This window comes from Sander lucioperca, chromosome 3, assembly GCF_008315115.2.
Source record: "Sander lucioperca isolate FBNREF2018 chromosome 3, SLUC_FBN_1.2, whole genome shotgun sequence".
Taxonomy (NCBI): domain Eukaryota; kingdom Metazoa; phylum Chordata; class Actinopteri; order Perciformes; family Percidae; genus Sander; species Sander lucioperca.
The window spans coordinates 39,916,768-39,926,410 of NC_050175.1; the positions used below are offsets into that span (position 1 = coordinate 39,916,768).

Sequence of the window (9,643 nt, forward strand, 5' to 3'; positions counted from 1 at the left end):
ACTACTGCTTTGATTAATTGATTTCTCTAGCCTTTTTGCTTTTGACTTGTGTATTTTTAAGCAGCTCCCCCCCTTTCTAGTTTGTTCTTTGTCGTTTCTTTTGCTCAGGTAATTCTTTCTTGTACATGGACAACGTTTGTATTGTATATACGCATGTATATTCTTTTCCCCAACGAGAGTTTTGTATGTCGTTTTTTTGTCAAGAAAAAAAAAGAAAAAAAATGACCACGTACATTGTAATATCTCAGACTTACTTGGACATAATGGACATGCTCAAACAGATCACCGCGGTGATAGCGCACAGGCAGGTCAAAGGGGCAGTAGAGGCTGCGCTGCTGCTGACCCAGCCGACACATCTGATGGTTCCCTGGAGCACATATGACACACAGTACTCAGGTGCTGCGCTACACTGCCAAATCAAGGCACGTGTATGTAGCAGTATGCATGAATATCGAGCTAGATTAATGTGACAACGCATCTTTTCAAACATGCCTCTTATGAGTTCCATACAATCACATTTATCTCGACTCCACGGTATTGCTACTTCAGTTCTGTGAAGCCAATGGTGAAGCTTTACTTTTCTCAAAATTGATATCATTTTACCGGAGAGCACCTGCCTGATCATCTCACTTCTGTTTCATAATAATCTGCATTTATCTGGCATTAAATATGTTAAAATCACAACCGGAACAAGTCTACGCATTTTTGTCTTCACCAGTGAAAGCAATTGGCTTTTCTTCAGTTAAAAATATGATGATACTTTCCTATACAAAATCCAAAAAGTAATACACACCCTTTCACACCTCATGAATGTTATGTGATCTCAGTTGTATATGCATGGCATCTTACCAAGTTGGGCTTCCTTAGCCATCTGGGTCTCATGGATAATGTTGCGCAGGATCTGCTCTTCCTGCAGCAGCTTGTGTTTGTCCAGTGCCTCCTGCTGGCGAAGGTAGTGGTCATGCTGCTTCTGGTACTCCTTCAGTTCATTCAGCGTCCGCTGCAGGGATCTAAAAATATAGTAAAATGAGGAAGCGAAATACAGGAGAGGCAGAAATACACGGCAAGGAAACAAAGCGTATCACATGATCCTTCTACAACCACAAGACCTATGAAAGGTAAAGGAGACCTTAAGGCCTCGGTATCTGCACAAAATCCACTCTGCACTTATGAGCAAAACACGGACTCTCCGCCAGCTCCAGGGACTATTCAGACTCCTCCATGGGGCCGGACATTTTCCCTACAGTGTTCTGGTTTTACCGTTATTAAAAATCCCCTATAAGGAATGATACTTTGCCATTTTTGGGGCATTTCCGGCCTTTATTTTTTGACAGGACAGCTGAAGACTTGAAAGGGGAGAGAGAGGGGGAATGACATGCAGCAAAGGGCCGCAGGTCGGAGTCGAACCCTGGCCCGCTGCGTCGAGGAGTTATACCTCTATATATGGGCGCCTGCTCTACCAACTGAGCTATCCGGGCGCCCATACTTTGACATTTTAATGAAATCCTACACCAACCAATCCTTGTTCAAACAGAAATATAGTGGACAGTCCCAGGTAGTCTGAATTGCTTACCAGTTAAGAAAAGTTATGAGCGATAAATGATGAATTCAGTTCTACTACTGTCATTTTTAATCTGTGTCAACGCTGGTTTGGCTACACCGCTTATCTATTCTGGGATAGGGGAAAAACTCTCTGGCTTGATAGTATTTATTTAAACCAATGACAACCGTCCTGAGAGGTACTAAGCCGGGAATGCAGCAACCGTTCCCTTGCAAAATAGATAGTGGAAAGTAGGGTTGCACGATATTGACAAAATGTGATATTGTGATGTTGATTATGAATATTTCGATGTTTTTAAACATATGTAAAATTACAAAAGTTATGGGAAAACGCATCAAAATAGATTCATAACAATATAGTGCACAGTGAGACTAATGTACGGCTCCGTAGTGCGGCTTGAACACAGGTCGGTCGTGGATGAAAAATATTCAGTCTTTCTGACTCCAAACTCTGCCTTTCTGCACTGTTTATAAAGTTGGGGGATAGCTACCTGTGAGAAATTAGTGCAGGATGGGACTTGGTACGGTTTGTCTAGTTCATTCAGAAGCTTCTTGAAGCCTTTTTTATCAACTGTGTGGATGCGCATCATATATTTGGCCAAATAGTACGTTATAGCATTGGGGATTTTGGTACGTCTCTTCTTGTCGTACTTTGTGCCACTAGCAAAAGCACTCGCTAGTGAGGCTTGTTTGGCTAGATCTGGCGTATTAACGGCAACAGGTTTTTTTTTTGGGACAGTATCATGCACTCATCGTAAAGTGGCGTTGTGGTGGTTTTTAAGATGCAAAAATAGGCTTGTTGTATTGCCTCTTGCGTGGTTTACCACCATTCAAAACGTTTTGCATAGTGCATTAGCCTGTGCAAAATCTTACAGCCAAAGTATTTCCAAGCTACCGAGGAGGCATTACTTTTGGCCGCTATTGTTTCCTCTTCAATCAATGTTATTTCGTCTTCTCCCTGAGCAACACCCATTTTCTTACTTTCGTGTTCTTTCTTTTGCTCCACTGACTCCCAGCGCTCTCTCGTTAGGTCCTCTCTTTTCTTTCGCTTCTCCGATTCGTTCCGTTTGGTTGTCTCTTTCCATTTCTTGACTTGCACTGTCACTCTGTCCAAATATGCACACACGTCACGTGGTACGCTCCACGTTCACGTAGTGGACCCGTGCGGTGACGTGTACTAACATGTGCACGTGACACGGTAACTGGCCAATGAAACATGATCATTATAGCGTTTCAAGCAGGCTCTAAATCAAACCCAACTAGGCCACACAGCCAACGGACGGGACGCAGCGCTCCACAAAATAAACAAAACATTGCATACTGTCGATATAATATTGGGATAACAATATTGAGTCGATATATCATGCACCCCTAGTGGAAAGGGAGGGACACGGGCCAGTTGCCAGTCTTTATCCCGGCAATGTCCATCCGTTAAGCCAGACTACAGATAACCTAACCCAGGATCAAATGTGTGGTACATTGTTGGTGCCTCGCAGTTGCGTGCAATGGGACGTGTTTGAAAATGTCTAGTTATCATTACACCCAACCAAAGTACTTAAAGTGTGTCTGTATGAGTGCTTGCCTACCTGTGCTGGGCTTCCAGGCGCTGTTCCAGCTTTTGTTGACAGAGCACGGCATGTTTCCTCCTCAGGGCCTGTTCAAAGCCTGGCTGGGCCTGCAGTGCCTGCTCGTAACACAGCACTGAGTGGTTGTATTCCCCAAGCATCTGGTCAGACAGCCATAAAAAAAAAGGGGAGAAACAGACCATGGATATAGACATATATAGGAGGTCAAACGGTGATTTGTCTCATGTAGACATCATGCTGTAACAAAATTAAAAAGTCTAAACAGACTAAATATATGTACAGAGTACCACACACTGGTATAAAGCTTTGGGCACTCACATACAAGTGTTTTGTAAATATGAGTTTAGTAAAACACAGTATTTAATAGTATATATATATATATATATATATATTTATTAGGGCTGTCAGCATTAACGCGTTAATCGCGATGCAATTAAGGGTCGAGCATAATGCGTTAATTATTTTTATTTATTTATTTTTTTTTTTTTATTTTTTTTTTTAAATCGTATTAAATCGCATGCCGCCATTTATTAATTTATTTTTACTTCACTCAGCTTTGCGTCGTGCCTAACAGGCTACTATTTAGCCGTACTTCCTCGTAACACATCCTGCTGCTGCAGGAATAGCAACACAGATTTCAGTGCCTCATTCTGGTGCCACTGATATGTCTGCACTTCTCTCTGATGCTCTGAAACAGACGTTACAGGCAACAGAAACATCCCTGCACGTGACACTAGTTAACACTACACTCGACAGCAGCTAACATTAGCCTACCGCTAGCTAGTAGCTGGATTAAACACGGTTACAATGCTGACAGCTAACGCTAAACGGTGTAAAGTTTGACTGTATTTCACTGTAGAGGATTCAACACCGGGATGTAACAATCTGCAGCTGCCGTTGTCGGAAAAACACAGACGGTGCGTTCAATGAAACTGGTAATTTACAGCCTCTTGGTGCATTCAAAGTTGTTGTTAAATTTAAATGTGTGACTAAATTAGATATATAATAAACAAATACAAATCTTAAAATCAAGTTCATAAAGTCACTTTCTTTGCATTCATTTGATTCCCAATCAAGATACACTGGTAATAATGGCTTTCCATTGTTAATATGTACTTAAAAACAGTAAAATAATAGAATTTTAATCATGTGATAAAACATGTGATTAATCGCGATTAACTACAGAAATTCAACGATTAATCGCGATTAAGAAAATTTTATCGTTTAACAGCCCTAGTAAAAACCCAACTAAATGGTTAACCGTATGTGGTTTAAATTCCCATGTGTCTAATGCAGTGGAATGATTTGCCCTTTTACTTACAGCATAAATGTTGCCTAAGGTGTAGTGGCTGGTGAACAGATCGGACGTTAGGTCCAGGGCAGCGTGGGCAAGAATAGCGGCATCGGCTGAGAAATGGGCACGGTGCAGGATGTTGGCCATGTTGACCAGGGCTACATCCTTGTGCTGCCTACAACACACACACACACACACACAGTATGAGAATTTGAACACCTGTGAGCAGTCTCATACAATAAACAGCATAATATTGCAGTGGCCTTCTGACCAGCCCGACAGTACCTTGGGGAGAAATGCAGAGCACGCACTACACAGTCCACTGCCCTCTGAGGCTCGTTCTTCATTCGCCAGTAAAATGATGCCATGTTGTACAGCACCCAGGACGATGAGTTCTGGAACACACAATCATAAAGATGTGCACATACACACACTTTCACAACTACTTGTTTTTCCCAATGTAGTTTTGCTGCACTGAACAATGGATCTTGGTCACATGTGTAATTGGGCTGACTTGCTAGTACTCTGAATGCGTCTGGGCTTGTTATGCTAGCTCTTGCTACAATATCTTGGGAGTCATTAACCCAGCTTCAAAACCACGCAGCTCTTTTTTCACACGGATGCTGACTGAGAGGAAGGCAGATAAATACACAGGTATACAGACACACGCATGACAAAATCCTAAAAATATGGATATGCTCCTCATTAGCAGATATTACGTATTTTCCATGCTTTACAATTTCTATACAAAGGCTTTGTCCACTTTTTTTTTTCTCTGCACATTCCGTGCTTTGTCCAATAAATGCAAAGGGCAGAACACAGGTCTTTAAATACATTTGTATAGTGTAGTGAGGCAAAGTTGTACAGGCAGACCTTACCCTCAGTAAGCCTTGATGGATGCGATGGCCCAACTCATCAACACTGCGACCCAGCTTATGAGACAATGAACTAAAAATGGGATCCTCCTTAGAAAGCAGTGGGGAGGTCAAGTTTGCCCTCTCCTGCACACCCTGGAACAGACAGGAGGGAAGAGTCAATGTGATCATTGGTCAGACAATGGCTACATCTCTGCTGTGTACACATTATGCAGAGCACAAATGACCAGCTCTGACAGCAAGGCTAACTGAAACTCAACTATTTTCCAACTAGATAAACAGCATACCAACTTTTGAACTTTAAATGCATCTGCAACTATATTCAAATAAAGATGATGTGGTGGTGACCGCCCACTGGACTCTTAACCTGATAAGCAAATTAACACAACAAATCAGTGACTGAATGAAATGTGGCAAAGTGGTCCGGGTTTTCCACTCTGACTGTAACAAAAGATCAACTTCAGTTATTGTTACTTGTTCACAAAAAACACCACTGCCCTTTTATCTTTACCCAAGGGCCTCATTTATGAAATTGTTGCTGGACTTGAATGCAACCGTAAAACACAATCAAGTTATTCTCGGGATTCAGAGACACAGATTACTATGATTTGCATATCTCCACAGAGACCATTTTTTATCGTTAAAAAGGGTCACGGAATATAAATGTCCCGATGAAAGACTCACATTTAAATATCATACAGATAACCTTGTTGATAACCTGCAACAAAACAGCTTCCCTCTGAGCGCTTCTTTTCAGTTCTGGACAATTGGGATGTAATTTATTGACATGCAGCGACCTCCACTCTAGGCCTTTAGATTGCATTTCCCATTAAGCTCTTTAGCTCATTACTGAAGATAATTACAATACTCGCCACTGCATTTTATTTGCTAAGGTCGGCTGGGCTTCCCTTTCTGAGAAACATAATACACTTCAGTCGCTATAAATTTGCAAAGTGCAATTGCCAAAGAAAACGGCCATCTTATATCTTATCTTTGGTGCTTGAACTCTGTCCATGCTTAACTTACTTTAGTGACTAGCTGATGCTTCATTAACCCTGTGCCACAACTGATCTAAATAAAACTGCTTTTTCTGTTAAATAGAGAAAAGAAATCTGCAAAGCTACCAACAAATCAAAACACTTGTATCCACACTTCAAGACAATCTTTGACAATCATCCCATATCTGCCTATGGCTGATTTAAAGGAGCGTTATGCAGTTTTGGCCATTTCTTCACTGTTTTCTCGCTTTTTGCTCGCAGGTTTCTCTATAAAGCTCCCCCTACGGCTTCGGAATAGATATTTGGCAACTCCTATGTTTACTTGTGTCTGACTCCTTGCGAGGTCAGTCTGCCGTTTCCTCTTTCTCTGTTCCTCCGACAACGCTTTCCTAGCTTTCGGTTTCTTTTTCATGCGTTCATTTCGATTAATTAATCTGAGAAAAAATAACGCATTAAAAAAAATAACGCAGATTAATTCATTCCAGCCATTCTAGCCACCATTGGACTGTAAAATGAAGGAGGGAGACGAGAATGTTCCCGCCTGGATCATTAATTGGAACATTTACTTGTAAAAATCTTCTTCCTGCCAACCCTGGCTACCGAAATCTGGTGCCACTGATATGTCTGCGCTTCTCTCTGATGCTCTGAAACAGACGATACAGGCAACACAAACACCGCTGCACGTGATGCTAGTTAACACTATACTCAACAGGAGCTAACATTAGCCTACCGCTAGCTACTTAACACTATACTCAACAGCAGCTAACGTTAGCCTACCGCTAGCTAGTAGCTGGATTAAAAACGGTTAAAATGCTGACAGCTAAGGCTAAACGGTGTAAAGTTTGTCTGTGTTTTACTGTAGAGGATTCAATACCGGGATGTAACAATCTGCAGCTGCTGTCGGAAAAACAACACAGACGGTGCGTTCAATGAAACTGGTAAACTACACCCTCGTGGTGCATTTGAAGTTATTGTAAATGTCCTTTTCCCATCTGATGGTTGTTTTTGTCGTTCAACAGCAATTTACTAGTGAAATAAGTTATTGTTATTGTTATACATTATTATTAAATCATTTAATTTTGACCATATGGCCTTAGCAATAAACAAGCCGTTCTTTAATGTCACCAACTGTTGTTTAGTACCCTTCTTTTTCTTTTCTTTTTCTACTTTCTTAAAAAGTATCGGTTCAGGCACCATTAATTATGTATGCGATTAATTTTGATTAATTAATTACAGAGTATGTAATTAATTAGATACATTTTTTTAATCGATTGACAGCCCTAGTTAATACATCGCCAACAGGATGCTTACATCTGATGGCGAACAACTGTTGAAAAAAGAAGTATGTTAAGCACCTGTAACTAATGAATTTCAATTTAACATACATCAGAGAACAGAGAGTTCTTTTACACACAGTTACAGCATAGGGCCGCGCGATATGAGGACAATATCTAATTAATTAATTATTTTGACTGATATTGCGATTGCGATATGATTCACGATATTGGAGGGAATGATCATTTTTGTATCATTATTCTATATAAATATATATATATATATATATATATATATATATATATATATATATATATATATATATATATATATATATATATATATAAAAGATTGAAGTGTGATTTTTTGTGAGGATCTGTACCAAACAAAGATTTTTTCTTTACTCCTGTAGGCCGGGACATCTCTACAGCACCACAGTCCTTTATTTTAGAATGGTTTGACATATTTTGCCTTTAACAAATATTGCGGCCCCCTACGATTTGGATATTGCACTAGTTCATATTGCGATTGCAATAAAATTGCGATTAATTGTGCAGCCTGATTACAGCATACCTCGAGTGCATCCCCCCCCCCAAAAAAAAACAGAGGTTGACGTCGGCATACTAATATAAATAAAATATTTATTGGATGATCAATGCAACTTCCATGGTACTTATTATCATGACTCATGAGTCATTCCCATCTACTTCCATTCTGAGCAAGCTAAGTTTGGCCTCTACTCACCCTGAGATGTTGAAAAGCATGGATGCTATAAGGTAGTTCAAACACTATGGCACAGTCAGGCTTTTCTAGATCCGGGGGCAGAGCTGACCGGGAATCCACATATTCTTCAGGGCTATGGGAGGAGAGCAGAGAAATCTCTTTCATGACGACAATGTCTTCATAATCAAATCATAAGAGACGCTAAACACAAATGACGACTCAACCACTTTACAAAAACATTGTCAAGATAAGAAGAATGTTGGCAATTAGGTGTTTTACTGAGGAACGCGTACCTGATGTCTTTGCTTTCCAGGGAAATGTAAGTACCATCATACAGGTCCAGATCTCCCAGGGGCACCTTAGCCATGACACAGTCTGCATCCTCTTTGTAGTGTCTCTGCTCCAGCCCTGTGTCTCTGTCCTCGTTCTCCTCAATGTGAATCTTCTGTGCCACAAGCTGCTTCTGAATTAAATCAATAACCAAAAACAATCAATCAATCAGTGAGGACAAGTAAGCATAAAAAATGGACAGTTGACCGAATAAGTAACGGCGATCAATGAATAAAGTAGTGATAGGAGGTATTTATGTTTCCAAATTAAAGATAATGCTCCCCAAACCCAATGGAACTGAGATACTGTTACCATCTTTTCTGCACATATTAATCTGAAGTAGGGCTGGGCGATATGGAGAAAATCAAATATCACGATATTTTTGACCAAATACCTGGATGCCGCAACAATATTGCAGTGTTGACTATTGGTGCTTTCACAAAATATTTACATATTTGTATGAGATTTTTGATAAATAATCATCAGTAATGTGGATATAATTACTAAGTGGGTAAGGGCACATAACAGTTACAACAGTCTGGTAACTTTACTGTAATGCAGCCTTTAAAACCAGGAAAAGACACCACTTATGCCATATTACGATATTACGATATCCAAAATCTAAGACGATATCTAGTCTCATATCACGATATCGATATATTGCCCAGCTCTAATCTGAAGGCAAGAAATGCCTGTTGTTAGAGAATAACCAAAAAGAGAACCCAAAGAAGGAAACCCTTCGACAACATCTTTGCACATGACACGGACGAAGTGAAACCCACAAACCTCCAGCTTCTTGAGGTAGTTAACACGAGTCTCTTGCCTCATGAAGATCACAACGTCGTGTGGATGCTTTAGATTCAAAGGTGAGTCAACCTTAAGCAAAAAAGCAAAAACAGCGCGGTAAGGACTGGCATAGATAGAGTAAAGTCACTCCCAGTGAGTGCGAAACAGGGTTAACCAGCGCTGTGGAGTTAGGTCTGGCAATGCAAGGATAATTTA

General features: G+C 40.4%; 1 protein-coding gene across 2 annotated transcripts in view; it reads right to left on the reverse strand.

Moving 5' to 3' along the window:
- Positions 1-9,643, reverse strand: part of ttc17 (tetratricopeptide repeat domain 17) — a 30,243-nt gene that overhangs the window by 19,813 nt on the left and 787 nt on the right. For both annotated transcript variants that reach the window (XM_031290103.2, XM_031290102.2), the window contains exons 2-10: positions 9,428-9,517; positions 8,605-8,774; positions 8,333-8,444; positions 5,319-5,450; positions 4,726-4,835; positions 4,468-4,615; positions 3,147-3,286; positions 850-1,010; positions 255-367 (exon numbers count right to left, since the gene is read on the reverse strand). In XM_031290103.2, coding sequence (XP_031145963.1) covers positions 255-367; positions 850-1,010; positions 3,147-3,286; positions 4,468-4,615; positions 4,726-4,835; positions 5,319-5,450; positions 8,333-8,444; positions 8,605-8,774; positions 9,428-9,517 — 1,176 coding nt within the window. The remainder of the gene's footprint in view (positions 1-254; positions 368-849; positions 1,011-3,146; positions 3,287-4,467; positions 4,616-4,725; positions 4,836-5,318; positions 5,451-8,332; positions 8,445-8,604; positions 8,775-9,427; positions 9,518-9,643) is intronic.